Source organism: Colobus angolensis, unplaced genomic scaffold (assembly GCF_000951035.1).
Source record: "Colobus angolensis palliatus isolate OR3802 unplaced genomic scaffold, Cang.pa_1.0 Scaffold288, whole genome shotgun sequence".
NCBI lineage: Eukaryota > Metazoa > Chordata > Mammalia > Primates > Cercopithecidae > Colobus > Colobus angolensis.
Genome location: NW_012116132.1, coordinates 1937525 through 1958822, shown reverse-complemented (window position 1 = coordinate 1958822; position 21298 = coordinate 1937525). Strand labels below are relative to the sequence as shown.

The 21298-nt window shown below is 34.6% G+C and overlaps 1 protein-coding gene across 1 annotated transcript in view; it reads left to right on the top strand.

The window, feature by feature from the left end:
- Nucleotides 1-21298, top strand: part of CDC42BPA (CDC42 binding protein kinase alpha (DMPK-like)) — a 314354-nt gene that overhangs the window by 240517 nt on the left and 52539 nt on the right. The window contains exon 21 of the mRNA XM_011948976.1: nucleotides 16006-16089. Within this exon, the coding sequence (XP_011804366.1) occupies nucleotides 16006-16089 (84 nt within the window). The remainder of the gene's footprint in view (nucleotides 1-16005; nucleotides 16090-21298) is intronic.

The following is a 21298-nucleotide window of genomic DNA, read 5'->3' as shown; positions in this document are numbered from 1 at the left end:
ACCTTGTATAACATCTTACTAAGATGCTTCAAAATATTTAATTTCAGTCATGGCTTCTAACTTCTTTAATTTATCTCTTGATTTAACATGGTTTTATCTTCCAGCTTCTTTTACATTCTGTTACAATCAGTTACAGAAATCTGAGGCTTGGCAGCATAGTTTCAGCGATACTTGGGGGGATGGTCAATTGTGTGTGAGAATTGGTAGGAAATAGAATTTTAAAACATACATTTTAAAGATTTTTAATCCTATGACCAAAATCAGACCTAGCTTCTTTGGCATTCCTGAAATTTGCTCATTCAATTCTTGTTTTTACAAGTTCTGTCCACATATTCACCACAACCCTACCTGAAGATTGCATATTTCAGAAAGTTACATGCATTTTTTCCTCAACTTAGGCAATATATGATGTTGAATATAATTGTATATATTACATATTTTATCCCATATATAATAATATATTTAGACAATCTAAAGGGAAAGACATGATTACGTAGTCCATTTCTTCTTTGGTATTTTATTAAATAAGACCTCTAGAATTAATTAATTGAACCTTAAAAATTATTAGCCAAATTATATACTCCTGAGATTATTTCTTTTGATTTCTGCTTGTGTGCATACCTTCATATTCAATCTTAAAGTTTTGGTGGCAAGTCATAGACCTATATATGAAATACATGTTTTAAAGTGGTATTTGGTTGCACGTTAAGACAAGGTGTTGGTTTACAGTGTTTGCCATGAATTCAATTTTAGTGTTTATAAAAAACCACAGTGTGTGTAGGTATATATGAGGGAGAAAGTGTGTGGGTGTGTTTTCCTCTAACTCACCTTTTCTGTTGAAAACATAAAAATTAGACAATTTCTAGGTAAACACTTTGGTAAGAAATCATTGCTGTGGTGATAGTATCATTATTAGCTTTAAATGATATTGGCTTAGAAAATGTGTTGTCCTTCATTTTCAAAGATAGTTTCAGGATACATTTTAACTTGTTTTAGTGTAGTGATAATATATTTATTTTGAGATATTCATGCTCTTTTTCATGGTTTTAGCACACTCCAGACTCTAGTCTTAAAAGTAGAGATAGCCAAAAAAGTTTTTGTTTTTTTTTAATGTTAAACATTTTAGCACTTTTTACATGGGTAGTAATATACTGGGCATAATGGATACAAAGACAAAGCAGATGTGGAAATAGACCTCAAAATGCTTTTTTTATAATTAGAAAAATAATTATACAGTTACGCATTATGCAATGTGGAAAGCAATAAATGCCATGAGAAATACCTAGCAGTAAATGCCATGAGTGCTATGGACGTTCAGAAGGATTCATTCAATATTTATTGAGAATTTTTAAGTTTAAAGGCTTATGCTAAGCATAATACAGTATTTCCTGCCCTTAAGCATAATATTTCCTGCCCTTAAGCATAAATACGATATTTCCTGCCCTGACAGTCTAATGGGAAATATATAACCAGATAACTATAACACCATGTGGGAAGTACAGTAATAAAAGATAAAGATTGTATATCATGGGAATACAAAGAAGAGAGATTTCGGATTGAACCAGGAGGATCCAGAAAAGCTTACTAAAGGAAATAATGCCTGAGCTGGGTCTTCACAGATGAGTATGTTCAGCAAAATCATAAAAGAACTACATATGAGGAGTATATTCTAGACAGGCGGAGCGAACTTGTGGGGAGAGGGAGCAGGGAGTTATGGGGTTGTGGGCAGAGGGAGATTTCAATTTAGTTTGAATTGTCCCTTTCTTGGCAAACAAAAAGGGTGAGGAAGGGATTGAGAAATGAGTATGAAGACATTGGCAAAGGCCAGAATGAGGGTCTGTGCTTCTCAACTTTATACTGCATATTACGGAGCTTAAGTTTAAGCAGTCCCATATGTAATAATTATTAAAAGATTTAACAGAAGGGAAAGATGACAGCTTCATTTTGGACAAGTTTGAGATTCCTAAGGGACATCCAGTTGGAGATGTCCAGCAGACAGTCAGATATTTAATATATGCGTCAGGAGTTTAAGGAAGAGGAGTGAACTGGCAACAGAGATTTGGAAATAATCAGAGTTGAAAGTGGATGAGATTCCCCGATGGACAGGTTGTAGCAGTGAGCCAAGGACAGAAAACTGGAATCTCCATTGAAGAAAGGGTGAAGGAATAGGACTCCACAAAAGTGAAGAAAGAGCAATAGTTGAGAAGTATGCTGTTACTCAGGAAAGTACCTGTCAGAAAAACTAGAGGAGTGGAGAATATTAAGGAGGAGAATGGTCAGTGTGACAGTATGGCAGAGGTGGCTGGTCAGATAGGACAAACTGGAAATACTGACCTGCTGAATATCAGATCAAAGCGGAATCTGAATTGCACTGTATTAGAAGTTAATTGGAAGTTTAGAAAGTACAGACAGTGACTGCATACCATTTTTCAGAAGTCTAGCTGAGGAAGTTTGAATCCTGGCCCTACCACTTAATAGTTTCATAGCCTTAGGCAAGTTGATCCGCCTTCATCTTTAAAATTAGGATCATAACTCCTACCTTATAGGGTTTCTGTGAGAATTAAAATAATTCATGTATGTAAAGAATTTTGAAAAGGATCTGCATATACTCTGCACATAATAAATGTTGTTATGATTATTAAGGAAGAAGGGAGAGATTAATTGATAGCTAGAGGAAGAGTTGGAGTTGATTTATTGTTTGGTTGTTTGGTTTTGGGGGCAAGAAGGGATGAGAGAGAGATTCTTCCCATTAATAACTGAGGAAAAGTAACTAGGTGTGAACCTGAGACTTTAACCTCCATAATGGAAAAACTTCTTTAGAACTCTCCAGGCCTTCTAATCCTGGTTTACTATTAACTCCATAGGACAGTGTTCAAGTTATCTTCCATTCCAGTTTCCTATGGAAAGAAATAATAGTTCTGGCCCGGCGCGGTGGTTCACACCTGTTATCCCAGCACTTTGGGAGGCCGAGGCAGGTGGATCACTTAGGTCAGGAGTTCGAGACCAGCCTGGCCAACATGGTGAAACTACTAAAAATACAAAAATTAGCCAGGCATGGTGGTACGCACTTGTGATCCCAGCTCCTCAGGAGGCTGAGGCAGGAGAATCGCTTGAACCCGAGAGGTGGAGGTTGCAGTGAGCCAAGATCGCACCACTGCATCCACCTGGGTGACAGATCGAGACTCTGTCTCAAAAGAAAAAAAAATAGTAGTTCCTATTTACTTATCTGCCAGAGTTATTGTAACACTAATACTGAATTTTTGGTAGTGTTTCTCATTCTTGAACTTTTCACTTTTTTCTTAAATCTTCTATAACTCCTGTAGACCTAGTCTATAAGTTCCCTCCTCTAGGTCCCCATGAAAATCTTGTCTGTCCCTCCTCTAGGTTCCCATGCAAACCTTCTATGTATCTCAATGATAGCATTTGTCACATTGTTGCTAGCATGATGTCTTCTCTGCCAGTCTGTGAACTTTCATGTCTTGTTTATCTTTCAGTCCCTTGCGAAGTCTGCTTAGTATCCAACATATTGTAAGCTCACAGTAAACATTAGGTTGGATTGAATGTTAGAAATTGCTGAAGTAGATATGGTTCATATTAGTGAAGCTCTACTGCTGGAGCATCACAAAAATATTTTGAGATAATTGTTACTTTTTTCCTAATTACTTAATTCTTTAATGTTAGGTGAAAGTCCCTCTTTTGACTACGGCTGAAGTTGAGTCAGGATGGAGTATTGTTCAAATAACTTTTTATTTTAATGTATTATCTTTAATTCTGAAATCCTAACTTAGCCCTTGTTATTTAAAAGAATCATTTTTTAAAAGAGTAAATATTTGGTAGGTAAATGTCTAAGACCAGGCTAGTTCATTATTTTATTAAATGTTTGCCAGCACTAAATGAGCACTAGATCCTTTTTGTTCTCATTTGTTCCAGTCTGCTACTGCCAGCCTTTCCAGAAAAGAAATTGTCCGTCACTTGATGAAGCCTTATTTTGTGTGGGTCACTGTACATGAGCCAGTGAAAAGTTTATCAACCTTAGACGTAGTCCAAACAACTGTTTCTTTACCATCCTATCCTCCAGGTTTTCCTAAAAATACATGTACGTTCAACCTATCCAAAACGGTGGCCTTCTGTGTATGTTTATATACTTTGTCTGTTAATACAATAGTAGTCCTTGAGAGTCTTATGTGTGTAAATATTTGTAACATGTTGTATTCTCCTTTCTTTGTTGAAGCGCTCTCCATCCTGTACTCCAGCTAGCAAAGGCAGACGTGTAAGAGACTTTTGCACTTTATTTACCCATCCTGAGGCCTTTTTACCCCTCTCTCATCCTTTTGCCTGTGATTGCGGAGCCTGTTAATGTTTTTGTGGTATATTATTACATTTATTGCATGTTTGTGCTGCTGCTCCTGCTGTTGCTGTGCTGCTTTTATGTGTTTTTTTTATTTTTTGGCTTTGGCCGCAAAGCTTTAGGAATGTTCATATAAATTACTACAACCAAACTACTAAAATGATAAGATATCTTTTTTATTTTGATCAAGGGGAAAAGTGATCCTAAAGTATGCCTTCTAAATTAGTCAGAGATAAAGTACATGAGCTCCTAAGAATCTGTTGTAAGCAAATATGTAGATTGTTTCTTAGAGATTTTAATTATGTAGAAAGAAAACTTAGTAATTCATGTTGTACAAAATTCAAAAATGATCTGGAATAAATTATACATCTTTTTGATTGACTACAATTTTATGTAAATCAGTTCTGGAGAAATCTTGGGGTTTTTTCCAATGTAGTTCAAAGGAATCTCCCAAAATATATATCTAGATCTGCAGAAATAATGTTAATAATAAATCCTTTCTATTCTAACATAATTCCAAGATTTAAAAAATATCAGTAACATTATTTATATATGTATTATTAACAAACTGTAAATATCTTCCTATACTAATGCTAGCTCCGTGTTTCTCAACTTGAAATGAGTCAGCCACTACCCCTGTGCTACAAGATTCTGACATGCCCAGAGTTGGAATTTTTCTACATCCCGACACTAGTCATATACACACATACATACTCCCTATTGGAAAAGCGACAGGGTAGCTGACAGTGTTGGGATTTCATATACTATGTAAAATGGTAACATTAAAAAGGAAAGTCAGTGATAGGTACAAGTTCATAATGTTCACCGGCCATCTCCATGGAGATTGATCAACACTTTACATTCAGAATTCTTGGACTCGGAAAGTTCTAGATGAGGGAATTCTCTGGTTTGTGGTAGGCATGGGAAGCAGTTGGGGTGGCCTGCTGCTTCCTGTGGTTGTGTCTTTCTGGTATGATGGAGGGTTGGTTGTAAAATAAATTTGAATAACTCTAATATAGCATATATAACATTTTTGGATTGCTGCTTAATAATGAATAAGCATTTCGGATACCTGTACAATGGCCAGCAGAACTGCATTCAAGTGATATCTCGTTAATTGTGTTTATGAAAGATTACTAGTTCAACTGATAGCTTGATTATTTTGAAACTTATCGAGACTTAAAACCATTAGATATTTGGATTTATCAAATGAATTTGAATATATGTTGATTACATTACATAACCTCTAGAAGGGAAAACCAGTATGTTGTGTGCCCAATTATATTAGGGTCAAATCATCAGCCTGTGAATTGACTAACTTTTTAACTACTTGTTTTTCTTAATAAGGTTATAATTTGGGATTTGTTTCTCTAATTTTATTATGGATTAATTTTGTCTCACTTGCCTTGCAGACATTCTGGGGCCTTGGCCACCTAGAACATTTTTTGTGAATCTTGAAATAAGAAAAAAATTGTGGAGGGAAATAGCTGTTATAAGGTCTCTCCTTAATTCTATGTCTTTAATCTATGGGATATGAATAAACTGTAATTAACCATAATCTATTGACTTATAATTACATATGATTATTTTAAACATAGATATAATAAGCTTGGTTATCTGCTTTCCTGGCCTCCTTCAGTTTATCTTTGGTTAAGTATCTGACAAAAAAAGTCAGCCACTGAAAAGTAATAGTGCCTGTGAAGATGCTTGAAGAATTACAAATTACTCAGCTGTTAAGTAGAAGCATCTCAATGGCGTGGTGTAGAACCTCAGTGTTCCCGGAGACATCGGTGTATTTCAGTAGGACACAAATAGTTACCATTCTTAACAATGGCCTCTGTTGTAACAGTAGCATAAGATTTTATGTTGTATACCATGTTCTTAGACAAGAAAATGTACAGTATTTTAATAAATTTAAAATTAAATATCTATGAAATGTATGAATGCGGTAGTATTACAAAATAATGTTTCTTGCATTCTTTTTTCTACTATGCTATTAAACCTCATTTACAGTTTGAATACTTTTGTTTATAAGTAGTATTAAGTATAGTAGAAGAAAAATTTTTATTGATGGTATTGTTAATGTCCAAATAGAAATGATGAGGGAGATTTCCACAGTGCTTTCATTAATAGTGAGAAACGCTGAATGTCTTATTTCAGATTGTTCCTTTAGAGTTTGGAGCAGAGATTTTATAGCCCACATATGGCTTAACTTTCTTTTATGTTTTCTTAGAATATGTGTAAATTCTCCAGACTAAATATTCAAATCAGTATATTGAAAATAACTTGAGAATAAATTGTTAAAGGGAAACAAGGTGCATTATATATAACTAGGAAGCTTACCGTTACTGGTCATAACCTTTAGTCATTTGTTAGGATTTGTTCTAGAGCAATAAAATGTATTTACTGTTTTCCAGATGACATAGTAGTTCTATAATACTGTTTTTGTATCATAAGCTCAGTTAACAGAAATAAATATATCACTGAAGATTTGAGTTTATACGTGTTCTAAATACAAAATACTAAATTATCTTCCACTTTGTTTTCAAAATACTTCTAGCTAAAGAATAAAGAAAATTGATAGAGACTGGATTTTGGCCAGGTATGGTAGTTCAAGCCTGTAATCCCAGCACTTTGGCAGGCCGAGGCAGGAGAATTGCTTGAGCCCAGGAGTTTGAGACCATCCTGGGCAACATAGGGAGACCCTACCTCTACAAAAAAATTTTTTTAAAAATTAGCCAGGCATGGTGGCACATACCCATAGTCACAGCTACTCTAGAGGCTGAGGTAGGAGGATCTCTTCGGCTCAGGAGTTCAAGGTTTTAGTGACCCATGATTGTGCCACTGCCCTACACTGGGGGCAACAGAGAAAGACCTTGTCTCAAAAAAAAAAAAAAAAAAAAAAGAAAAGAAATTGGTACTTTTTAACTTACAGTTTTATGTTTAGCAATAACAAACAACTTGTTAGATGCAAGCTAGTTTTTAGTAGGTTGACCATGTATAATCCATATCAAATCTTGGTGTTTTCTACTTTGAAACAAGGTTTCTTGTGAGAGGGTTGTTACTTGTACAAATCTGTAAGTATTTAGGCAGTAGAAAAGGCCTGTTGATACATATTCAAGATGAGTGGTTTTAGTTATTTTTATTATTTATGGGAAAACCATACTGTCCATAATTTGAGGAATTCTTGATAAGCGGGTCATCTAAAAATCAGTTCTGTGATCCTGAGGGGGGAGGAAAAACCTTTTTCAATGTACTACTGTAAAAATACATTTGAGGATCTTTTAGTAGAAAAATCCAATAAATTCAGGGACCATTATGAACATTTTGCATTAAAATGTTTCACAGTGTGGACAGTACCACTAATATTCAGCTTTTCTTCTTTTTTAACAGAGCGTTAAGTAAAAATGATACTGAAGTATAGTAGATGTTTCTAATGACTTCGTCAGAGTAACACCTTAAAGTATGTTTACTTAGGAAAAGAAAATTAGCTAACCAAAAAAAAAAAAAGAAAGAAAAAATTGCATTTACTTAAAGATATTTCTTATATTGAATTTATAATATCTCTGCTATTTATGTATGTTTATTAGCTTTTGCTGCATTATTATACTTAATGCTATAGTATTTTAGCGCATCAAAAATGACAAAAAGAATATTTTAACTTCCGTGACTAAAATATAATATTAATAATGATTACGTTTGTTTTTAAGGTTTTAAAATACTTCGTAATAAAATAACTAATGGTATTAATCAGTTGCTTTGCTGCTATACTATATCAGAGTCATTGACAATTCATTGTTAAACTGAATCATAGGCTATCTTTAAATGCCAGCATGTATTCACTGAATATTCTGAAAGTTTAATAGAATTAATTGCTTTTTAGTGGATAGAATAAGCCATTAATTATAAATGCATTGGTAAGCATTTACTTGTGGTTAAAATTAGTAACTTCCTGAAAATTCCATTCTGGTTGGTGATAATTAAAACTTGAATAAGGAAAATAAGTGATTTGTATTTTTCTTATTTTTAGTGTTACACCACTTTTGAGATATTGTTTACACTGGTGGTAACCAAGAAATGAAATGAAATATTTAAATCTATTAATGTTATTAGCATTAGTTTCATTTAAAAGTCCTGGACTTTTTTTTTTTTTTTGATATTTGAAATGGTTTTTGCCCTGAGTTTATTCATCTTTACCAAGCTTTGTCCTTTGTCGTTAAAAGAAACACACTTTGAAAGTAAAGTGGTAATTTTTAAATTTTAATTATTATATTCATAGGTTTTTAAAATTAAAGATACGACTATCACTATAATTGACATAGTTCAACTTTTTAATATGCCTGACACCATCTTAAAATATTTCAGTATTTTCACTTACTTTTACTATTTTTTAAAGGAAAAGTTACTTGATTTTGTTTGAACTCTGAAACTGATTTTTACTTTAAGAATATACAACTCTAAAAAGCTAGTATGGTAATTTTCATTATTCTACTTTATTACAATTAAGTATTTGCATTTAAAATGAATATTTTCTATTTCTGAATAACCACCTTTTACCTCATTCAGCAAAGAAAATCACTTAAATCTATCCATATCCATATTCTCTTTCATTTTTATTGATGGAGAAAACCTAGTTAGGAGAATAAGACTTGACAGAGGAGCCAAGAGGTGTGTGTTAAAAGCCTCAAGAGTTATTTAAGAGTTACTAATTTGTGTAGTCACAAATTAAACTGATAGTGTATTTTTCCTTTCTCCAATATCCCACTGTCACAATATCACATTTTCATAGGATCAGCAAACATGCTGGTAAGTGTTTTAACAACCAGCTCTGGGGCTAGAGAAAGCGCTGCTTTTTAGGTTTGCTGATTTCATGATATAACCTTCCATTAGACCGTATACTGACAAAATGGCATAAGGCAGTGTTTTCTAATTTTAATGCGAGAAAGTATAAGACAGTATGCCCAACTTCTGTCAGCATGTGTTTAAACAGCTCAAAGAGCAGACCTGCTGTAAAATTTCAACCAGTGCTTTTGGAAACAGCAAACACTTGGCCTTTCCCATTTTTAAAGAGTTTTTGAAATAATCAAACCCAGATACACAAAGCCGTTATATCAGCTATTCACATATACACAGCATTACCTTTCACACACGAACTTCTCATTTTATGTCTTTCAGTCAGGCTGTGGGGCTAAAGCTTTACTTTTGCAACGGGTCAGAAACTTTTAAATTTTCTTAAGATGGCCCGGTTTTTTACACATAGAACGTCCCCTAGTTAGATACCTTAAAACTTCCTGAATTGATATTTCAGTCAGTTTTAAGTTCTTACTGGTATAAAATGTATCAATTCTGCTTTGCTTCTCAATTCCATTTTAACTGAAGCCCCTCTCCATGGACTCCTAATTCTCCTTGCAGTGTATATAATCTTATGAAAACTAGGAGGAGGAGATTTTAGAAACTGAAAGATATTTCTGCCGTATTCCCAACTCAGGGTCATATTTTATATTTATAATCTAAACTGATTACTCTCTCCATGGCTGTCCCTGAATAAAATTGTAAACTGGGCAAAATGTGTCTTGAGTCCCATTTTCTTCCACTTTTTCTTTTCCTGGTCAAAATTTACTATCAGGAAAGGAGATAATATAACTTAACCTCCTTGATTATTAAATTACTTTGAGTAAATTACTCTGCTGTGGAGATGCCTCTGATAGAACAAAAATAGTGCTGAATTTGGACTCAAGAAATGGGATACAAGCCTGGCTCTCCAACTTCACAAGGCATACTAGTTGCATGAAATCAGCCACATCACACGTACAGAGCTGATACTCAGCTGGTAAGCTTTAGTTCAGTGGTGCCACTTTTTAAAATACTGAGTATCCTAGCAGTTGGTAAATGGTTGCTGCTCCAAGACCCCTAATGCCTTCACTGAGACCCTTCTTCTCCCTACTTTTCCCAAATCCACTAACTGAAAGTTTATGGCCTGGCGGTGGGTTTGTGGTTACCAGAATACCTTTCCATGCCCACCACCCAGGAAGGCCATAGTGGGCACCAATGGAGGGCTACGATGGTGTTACCCAGCCTGCTAGCCTGTTCCTCCCATACACTTGCCAGATTTTTAAAATTCTCCACATTGAACAAAAGTTGACTGTTTTTAACATATGCAACATATACATGGATAACAGTGTTCTACATTAATTATCAATAGGAAAATATCCCCAACTTGAGAAAACAATTTGTGCCCTTAGAGATTGAAGCCACATAGAGAGTTCTGTTGAACTAAAAACAAATCTATGAAGTTAATTTCTAGGGGAACCTTCTTTTCCAAGTATTTCTGTTCTCAATTATTTATCATTCAACCCAGAATTTTAAAGAAATTTTGCTTTTCACTTAGTTTTGAGTACAGGGCATTGTGTTTTAATTCATTGTTTTAATAGTTCTACTTTGCCGACAGTCTCAGCTGCACCTGAATCTTTCAGCAATGGCATTTCTAAGGGGTACATTATCATCATGTCTTCCCTCTAAAATATAGCCATAGTAAGAACAAAGGAAAATAATTACAAGTTCATGTTTGAATTCTTAAACTGATGCTGTTCTTATGATTTGTGACTTCTGATCTAAGCATTGTTTTGTTGTACAACATATTCAGAATAAGTTCCAGAACCACTTTTCCAAATTGCCTTCATTGTCCTATCATTTTAAAAACTCAATCCTAGTAACTATGAAACTTGCCAAACTGACTAGTCAATCAGTATGCTTCATAAGATGTTTTATGCTAAATTTTAACCCAAAGCATTTTTAATTTCTAAAAATACTTGGTTTAAAAGGATGCGACTGAACATAAGTGCTGATTTTTCTACTGGTACAAAATAAAGGGAAGACTTCCTTTAGTGTCCTGCACAAAACTGATAGGTTAGGGTTTTTTTTACTTTCAGTTGATGAGTAGTAAAAGACCAAACTTCATTCTTATCAAGGACAAAATTATCTTTAATCTGCAGTATGTATCTCTATTAAGTACTCCACATTTATTTTACATGTATGATTCGTTTTGTGAAATAAAAAGTTCCATGTGGAATACCAACGTAGAATGTGTGGTAGGACCAGTGCTCAAAGTAAGAGATCAACAGTGAAGATCAGGGAGGAGCCTTTGGTTAACTATTGTGTCAATCCTTGTTTACATTAGAGCTAGTGGTTATGCTTTTGTATAATGATGTATCCCTAATGTGAATATTCAAACTAAAGTTTGTTATCCTCCTTTCTCAAGAAATGTTGTCGTAATCATGCCTTACAGAAATTTGCTAAGAGCTGCACATTGTTTAAAAGTGATTTTTTGGGTTTTTGTTTTTCCTGACTTATTTTCCTAGACTGATCCCGTTGAGAACACATATGTATGGAACCCGAGCGTCAAGTTTCACATCCAGTCACGGTCCACATCTCCTTCCACATCTAGTGAAGCTGAGCCAGTTAAGGTGCCTCATTGGAGCAGCCCTGCTCCCCAACTTTTCACTTGTGTCAGGAAAGAGGGAATTGAATAAAACAAGTCTGTCTCTCTCCTCTTAACCAAATATATTATGTAATAAGTTACAGTCTGTTGGAGATCATTACATTTAACTGATAATGTAGGTAGAAGTAAAAAACTAAAGAGCATATTGTCCTCAAATAGTCAACCTGAAATAGACAAAACTAACTAGAAAGATAGTCTTTAATTAAAGAACTGTGTAGAACAGAAGATGAATTATGTAAATTTTTGAATTATTAGAAACTCTAGGCAAATGGCAGTGCAGGTGCCATTCTCATATTTTAATTCTTCTAATAAATGTAATAAGTCATGATATAACTAACCTGTTACATCATAAGTAGAGCTGAAAAATAAAATAGCCACTTCTGGCAACTGAATAGTTCATTCTAACTGCTAAATTGGTAACAGTCAACTAAATCCTGGCATTTAGTACTGCAAAAAACAGTGCTGTGTTTACACTAAATGTCAATCAATGGTTTTAAATAGCCAATAGGCCAATTTTCTCATCAGAGATCATTTCTTCCACAAGTCCAAAGAATATTGTACCTCAGTCCATGCCATCCTACCTTAAGATTCAGCTCTGGTTCTTCATTCAGCATCACAATTCAGACAAAGCTCCTTTGCTTTCCTTTTTTTAAAATCTCCAGAGCTGTGTTTAGCATTCCAATAGAAGCAGATAGTCCAATCTGAAGAGCTGTCTGAAGCGAAGTGTGAGATTGTAGTCAAGTTCTGATTTGTTTTTTCTAACTCTGTGATAGACTCCCCCAAACTGGTTAATGAGACCCTCTTGTGTTTTTAGTTATAATTGTTTTAATATTTTGAGATTATCCATTTTTGTTTTAATGATAAAATATTTCAAGCATTCAGAGAATATAAACACCCATGTAAGTATCACCCACAGATTAAACAGATATGAAAATTTTGCTTAATTGTTTTTCAGAGTTTTATTCAAAGAAAATATATTTCAGAAACAGTTGAAACATCCTGGTGTATACCATTCCCCACTCTTCTTTCCCAGACATATCTAAATATCCTGAAACTGATGTGCATCTTCCCTTTCTTGGTTTTACATGTTCGTTTCATTTGTATCCATAAATGACATATAGTAGTGCTTATTATGTGTTTAGAATTTACATAAGTATTACCTGTATCCTTTTGTGATTTTTTTCATTCAATAGTCTGCTTTTCAGGTTTATTCCTACAGATATGTGTTCATTTAGTTCATTCATTATAACTGTGGCATATATCACAACTATTTATCCATTCTCCTATAGTTGGATATTTTGGTTTTTCCAGTTTTTCATTGTTATCAGTGCTGAAGTGAATATCCTCATATCTGTTTTTGCAAATGTGCAGAGTTTGTTTGGCATATATACTTAGTGGAATTACTGAGTTGTATGTTGTATGTATTTTCAAGTTCAACTGTTTCTTACCAAATTGTTTTCCACAGCGGTTGGACCAATTTTCATTCCCCCAGCAGTGTGTGTGAGTTCTCCATTTCCCCACATCCTCACCTCACTGTCACACATTAACTTTTGCCAGCTTGATGGATATGAAGTGTCAGTTTTGTTTTACCTTGCATCTGTTTTCTAGTGTTATTCAGCATCTTTTTGTATGTTTATTGACCACTGATGATTTGCCTGTTTGTGTCCTTTGTTGTTCTATTGAATCATTTTTCCTATAGCTTTTTGTGTTCATTATATACTCTAGATACTAATTCTTTGCTAGCTATATGCATTGCAAATATTTTCTCCCAGTCTGTGGCTTATTTTAAAATTTTATTTGTGGTGTCTTTTTGTCTTGCAAAAGTTTTTATTTTAAAATAGCCAGATTTATCAGTCTTTTTCTTTACGACTTCTGCTTTTTATGTCTTTTTAAAGCAGTTCTTCTCTTTGCAGAGATTATACAGATTTTCTTCTATATTTTCTTCTAAAAGTTTTTAAATTTTGCTTTTACTTGTTCAGGACCTTAATCAAACTGATATATATTGCTATGTATAATGGGAAATGGGCTTCTAATGTCTTTTTCCCATATGAACACGTGACCCTGCTATATTTCCCATCGATTTGTAATGTCTGTTTCTGCATTATATGCATGGATCTGTTTGGATACTCTCAATTCTTTTCCGTTGTTCTTTTGGTTACTCCTGCATTGACAGTAAATTGTCTTAATTACAATTACTTTCACTCTAAAATAATTCCTGATACCTGGTATGGTGAGCCATCCCACTTACCTTCTTCTTCCTTTTTGTCTTGACCTTTTAGTTTTTCATATTACTTTTAAGATCAGCTTGTCAAGTTTCACATGGGATTTTTGATTGGAATTGCATTAATTTATAGATCTGTTTGAGGAGAATTGACATCTTTCATGATACTGAGTATTCCATTTATGAACATAGTATACATATTAGGGATTCTCTTATATCCTTCAATAAAGTTTCATTATTTTCAGTGTATTTCATATTGCTTGTTAGATTTGTTCCTAGGTACCTTAAATTTTTTGTTGCTATGGTAAATGGGATTCTTTTTAAATACATTTTCTTACTGTGCATTGCCTTGTCTTTATAAACTCTGTATATCTTGTATCCAGCACCCTTGCTCAATTCTTTTTAATTCTAATAACCTTTGGACTTTCTATGTAAATTTGACAAATTTGTTTCCTATTGTTTTTTATTAACTTTTATATAGATTTTCAGCTTTCTTCTCTTTTATCTTTCATATTTTTCTTTTCAAATGTTAAATTATAAGTTTGGTTAAAAACTTTTTAAGCTATTTAAAAGTAAATAAAATCTAAATTAGAGCTAAACTCACAAACAGAAAACTCTGAGAAACTCGACTGAATTTTGTTTTAAGGCCATAGTGTGGCCGGGCGCGGTGGCTCAAGCCTGTAATCCCAGCACTTTGGGAGGCCGAGACGGGCGGATCATGAGGTCAGGAGATCGAGACCATCCTGGCTAACACGGTGAAACCCCGTGTCTACTAAAAAAATACAAAAAACTAGCTGGGTGAGGTGGCGGGCGCCTGTAATCCCAGCTACTCGGGAGGCTGAGGCAGGAGAACGGCCTAAACCCGGGAGGCGGAGCTTGCAGTGAGCTGAGGTCCGGCCACTGCACTCCAGCCTGGGCGACAGAGCGAGACTCCGTCTCAAAAAAAAAAAAAAAAAAAGGCTATATAAATATTCTGTTTTTGGAGGTTGTATGGTAACAACAAAGATAGATTGTTGTATAGTAACAACAAAGGCGAGGTTGTATAGTAACAGCAAAGAAACGACCATCCATTTTTCTTGTAATATTTTAAAGTATTCTGTACTTTATACAAAGACTGGCTTTTTCCTTTTATTCTTTTGCTTGGCATCCTGAAAGGAAGTTACTTTCCATGTCTTTTTTTTTTTTTTTTAACTACTTTGCTGATTAAGCAGTGGCTCGTTTTTCCCCATAATAACATCCAGTGAAATTATTGGTTCTTTTCATTCAAAGAAATAGCTTACAATAAAATCCCATAAAAGAAGACCATATTTTACATAGCTACCCAAGAAAGATACGGTATGTGACTAAATTTGTATTAAGGTCAGAATTCCAATAATATTAAATAATTCCAATAAAATTAAATAATTCCCTTCTTTGGAAATTAATTTCTGCACAAAAATCCCGGTGTCAGTCTCTATCTGTCTATGTAGTCACATGCAGAGCTGTGTTCTATATATGTAATATATGTTCTGTGTATGAAAGTTGAGTAGTTAAAAGAATCTTCTAAATATTTTATTATAAATCATTTTCAGACATTTTTTAGAATTTGGCAAATTCAGATGAATGTAAAAATTAATATCCTCATATTTGTGTAGGCCACATGCTATGGCTTTTTTTATTTGGATCATTTGATCCAAATGATTTATTTTTGTATTTCCAGACTGAAGTAACTTACTAATTGAACAAATATTTCATTTGTAGATATTGCAGGCAGAGATTTAAATTATCAGCACTATGAGAATTTTAGCTTTATTGAGGTTTTCTTTATTATTAATTAGTAGAACTTTTTACCTTATTGATGTTTTGTTTGGTTTTATTTATTTTGGCTTCTTTCTAGTTATATTTGAAATTAATGGAGTGTTTCATGACATTTATTTCCTTTTTTGCTCCTGGGTTCAGACTGTAGACTCCACTCCACTTCCAGTTCACACACCAACCTTAAGGAAAAAAGGATGTGCTGGTTCAACTGGCTTTCCACCTAAGGTACTCAATCTAGTTATAAAGTTATAAGCATAGTGTGTTCCAAAAAAAATGAGTTTTATCTGCTCCATGCATTTGCTGTGATATTTTTGATATTATTTCAAAGTTACAAACAGAAAAACTTATAAATTCTGTGTGAATGCAAATAATCACCAATAGGAAAGGTAGGGAGAGGGTACAGCACTTTTTCATCATCTTCTTTTTTTTTTTTTCCTGAGACAGAGTCTCGCTCTATCGCCCAGACTGGAGTGCAGTGGCCAGATCTCAGCTCACTGCAAGCTCTGCCTCCCGGGTTTAGGCCATTCTCCTGCTTCAGCCTCCCAAGTAGCTGGGACTACGGGCACCCGCCACCTCACCCGGGTAGTTTTTTGTGTTTTTTAGTAGAGACGGAGTTTCACCGTGTTAGCCAGGATGGTCTCGATCTCCTGACCTCGTGATCTGCCCGTCTCGGCCTCCCAAAGTGCTGGGATTACAGGCCTGAGCCACTGCACCCGGCCTCATCTTCTTAAATTCAATGTTTTGAAGTCGTTATAATAAGTAGCACTTCCTCTAAGCAGTATATGCCTCCGTAATGCATTAAGTTGAGGCCGCTTGTGGAAGAGTCTGAGACTGAAGTCAGCAAACCACTGAGAAAGAAAAACATTTAGTGAAAAATTCAAGTGGACTTTTTTTTTCCTCACTCTATTTGACGTAAATATGACTGAAGTATTACATTTGGTAGAATGAGAAGATGTAATTGCTTGTCTCAAGCTCCTACAAAGAAATTCCAGAAATTGGAAAACTGAATGATCTCCCTCTCCAGAACATAAACCTTGGATAAACCACAAAATGAGAGAGGGAGGTCAATGAACCTGAAAAAATATACAAAAAATATAAATGATATAGAAGAAATACAAACTGAAATAACCTGTGCCCAGATAAAGCAAAGTTTTAAGGCCAGGTTTAAAATAAACATTAAAAATAACCTTAAAGAGATAAGAAGTATGTTGGTAACATGAGGAAGGGTAAGGTATTTAGGAAGAAAAATAAATTGGGAATGCTTGACATGAAAACAGAACTGCTGAAATAACTAAATAGATGACTTTAATAGTAGAAGGGGCAGAATGGATATCACAGATAAACAAGTTAGTAGGATGGCAGATAAGATGAAAAACAGGAAACTTAAGATACATGACAACCCAGTCAAAAGAAAATATTCTAGTAAACTAATGGCTTATAAATAAAAGGAAAAGTATTAGGCATTCAGGCAAAAAATATGTCACTTAAAGGGGAAAGAAAATGAGATTATCATCAGATTTTTTCATAGTAGCAATATACTAAAAACAACAACAGTGGAATAACACATTTAAGATACCCAAGGAAAGTACAAGTCAAAGATTTTTAAGGATTTAATATTTTAAGGATTGATAAAGCATCCTCCAAAAATGAAAGCCACAGAAAACTATTAAGAACATGCAAGAGCTCAGGAAATCTGTTCCCACACCCCTTCCCGAGCAATGTACTAGAGAACAAGCTTCAGGCAACCAAAATGATAAGACACCAAGTAGTTTGAGAGGCAAGAATGAAGCGGAAGTCTAGAGTAAATTAGAGAATTGATTCAAAGTCCACATAAAGTGTTATACTAGCTCTGAAAACCAGACAACCACCCCAATTCAGCAATATGTTAATTTTGTGAAGTAATTAAACGAAAGAGACCACAAGACCACAAATTTAGGGGCACCAGGCTCACTGGTTGGTGAGAGAAAGAAGTGTGAAACCACAAATAGTGAGATTTGTCAAAAGTCCATGTACTGAATGGCGAGACCTGAAAGCCTTTCCTCTGCTTAGCTCCCAGAATACTGACTCTTGGGACTGTAGCCTCTTCTTCCCCACTCTGCTCGGAGGATATCAGTGGATTCTCGGGTCCACTGAATGACCCAGAAAAGACCTATTGATAATGTCATTTGGGGCTCGCTAATGAGATGGCTAGGTCCCTTCTTAACAAGCACATCATATGTTTGCTCTCACATGTGCACACATAGATATACACAAAATCTCTTTAGCTTTTTTACTGACTGTTATAAACATTAAGATTCCCAAGAGTCAGTAGACATTTCAAAATTATCTAACAAAAGAAAAAGATCAGGGATACATGGTGGCTTACACCTGTAATGCCAGCATTTTGGGAGGCTTAGGTGGACTGATCTCTTGAGCCCAGGGGTTCAAGACCCACCTGGGCAGCATGGCAAAACACTGTCTATATGAAAAATACAAAAATTAGCCAGGCATGGTGGTGTGCACCTGTAGTGCCAGCTACTTGGGTGCTGAGGAGGGAGGATCGCTTGAGCCTGGGAGGTCAAGGCTGCAGTGAGCTGAGATCGCACCACTAAATTCCAGCCTCAGCCACATGGTGAGACCCTGTCTCAAAAAAAAAAAAGAAAAGAAAAAGATCAAAACAAACAGATATTTCCTGTTTTCGTTGAAGGAAAAAGGGACAATGCAAAAAGCAGAAAGAAACAGAGCAATATGAGAACAAGAAGTCTCAAAGAAAATATGATAAATATTTTTTAAATTCAGTAGATGAGTCACAAGATAAATTTGAGAATTCTCTTAGAAAATATTGCAAAAAATCAGGTAGAAATTAGGAAAAGAAAATAGAAGAAATCAATATCCAACAAATAGAAGTTCCTGAAAAGGAAAACAGAAAAAAGAAAAGGAAGGAAATTATCAAGTAAGTAAAAGACTTTTTCCTGTAACTGGAAAACGTGTTTCCAGATTGCAGACTTCCATCAGTGCCTACTAGCACTAGTGGATGACAAATACCTGTCTCCAGTCACATCATTGTATGAGTTTTCAAGATACCAAAGATAGAACTTTTTAAACCTTTAAGGAGATGAAAAAAAAAAAAATCACATCCAAATATTCAGGGATTGAAATGACTTACTTATCCAAAGCAAAATGAAAAGAATAGTTAGAAGGTAAAATGATTTCAAGCTAGGATTTTTGATTCCCTGTCAAATGTCCCATCGAGTTGCAGGGGGAAAAAATGCATTTTGAGAAATTCCAGAGCTCAAAAAAGCTTATCACCCATGTGCCACTTTCTAAGGAAACTTAATTAGTTCTACCAGAACAAGGAAGGGGGCCAGGAAAGAGAAAGACATGAGGCCTATAGAAGAAGGAATTATACACAGACCGGTTAAGGGAAAGACTGGAATAGGAAACCAGAGGGCTTCAGCTGGGTTGTCTTCAGGTTGATAGAAAGGGGTAAAGGGGCTGAAAGGCTTCCAGTGTGTTTGACCATGTCGTAAATAGATTCCAGGGGATTTTACAGTTCCTTAGAAGAGTCTGGAAGATTTAGTGATAGAGATACAGAAAGGTAAAAGTCAAGGGTGGGAGGGGCACTATTGACTTTAGAAAAATCATAAGGTTATACAAGTAAGAAATGATAACCATAGTGTACTTCTTAGTGAATAATGATTCTCTAGTCATAATAACTTAGACATTACATATAAATTTTAAGCTAAAATTGCACTATAACAATATTGGGAAAAATGAAAAAAGGGAGTAAATAGTGTAAAAGGGCTATATCCTCCTCTACCATAGCAGGAAGTGAACAGATAATGTCTCAAATCAAAAAACTGTGGGCTTTCCACCCCTAGCTCTCCCATGCCAATAGAGATATCTATTATAGAAGGAGGGGAGGGCAATAGCTAATAGCTTTAAAAAAAAAAAAGAAGAATTAAATGAAATTGCCTCTAGGAAGTAGGAGGGATACTTCTGATTTTGTCATAAGCGTTGTAATACCATTTTACTTTTTCAGCCATGTGTATGTATTAATTTGATTTTAAAAATTTAAAACACAGAAAATGTAGAAAAAATTTTTGTGACCGGGAATAAATATAACATCTCAAATCACAAGCGTAAGGTGAAAATATTCATGGACTTTACATCAAAATTAAAAATGTTTTTACAGTGAAAGCATTGTTAACAGATGATGATAGACTAATGGAAGATATCTGCAATGTTTACCACTAATAAGAGGTTTATTTCTAAAATACATAAGAAACTCCTGCAACTCCATATGAAAAAGACTGGAAATCCCGTTGAAAGATTGGCAAGTGATATAAATAAGTAATTCCCAGAAGATGAAATCCTGATAGTCAACAAGCATGTGAAGAAATGTCCAACTTCATTAATCATTGGAGAAATTTTTAAAATTTAATTTTAAAATTACTATCACTTTCTATTCAAAATCAAGATAAAATTAAGTAAGATGACATCATGGATGTGGAGAAACAGGCAGCTTCACACATGGATACTGAAAGTATAAACAGGTACAGCCATTCTGGAGAGAACCTAGGCAATGTAGAGGCGTACGTAATCTGTATGACTCAGCAATCTCATTTCATCAGAAAAATCTCTTTCCTTTAGAAAAACCTTCATACAGATCCATTAGGCAACATGATGAAGATGTTTATTACTGTATTTTTATGGCAGTAGGGAGTTGGAAATAGGGGAAAGATTCCTAAAATGTAGCTGATATATAACAGGAACACATTTATATAAATAAAAACACATACTCAGACTATCTAATTTATAAAGATATATACATGTCCAAGGTATTGGATCATCAAGGATGAAAGGCAAAATAAGACAAAATGAAACTAGAGTGAGGTTTCTACCAAGCTGATAATATTTTATGAACTAAATATTAACTCAGTTTGTTGCACCTAATATTTTCCCCAAGAAATAAAATTTATTTCTTGTTTTTTAAAAGATAGAGAAGTGAATCTATAATTATCTCAAAATAGAAATTTTAAAAGGGAAGAAAAAATATTATTTTTTAAAAGAAAATTTATTTTTTTTTTGAGACAAAGTCTCACTTTGTTACCAGGCTAGAGTGCAGTGGCATGATCTCGGCTCACTGCAACCTCTGCCTCCCAGGTTTATGCGATTCTCCTGCCTCAGCCTCCTGACTAGCTGGGACTACAGGCACCTGCCACCACACCCAACTAATTTTTGTATTTTTAGTAGAGACGGGGTTTCACCATGTTGGCTGGGATGGTCTTGATCTCCCAACCTCGTGATCTGCCTGCCTTGGCCTCCCAAAGTGCTTGGGATTATGGCCATGAGCCACCGTACTCGGCCAGAAAATTTAATTTCTTTAAAATGTTTTAAAATTTTTTGTAAAAAAGAAAGGGTTGTATGAGATACTATTTGACTTGTCATTTAT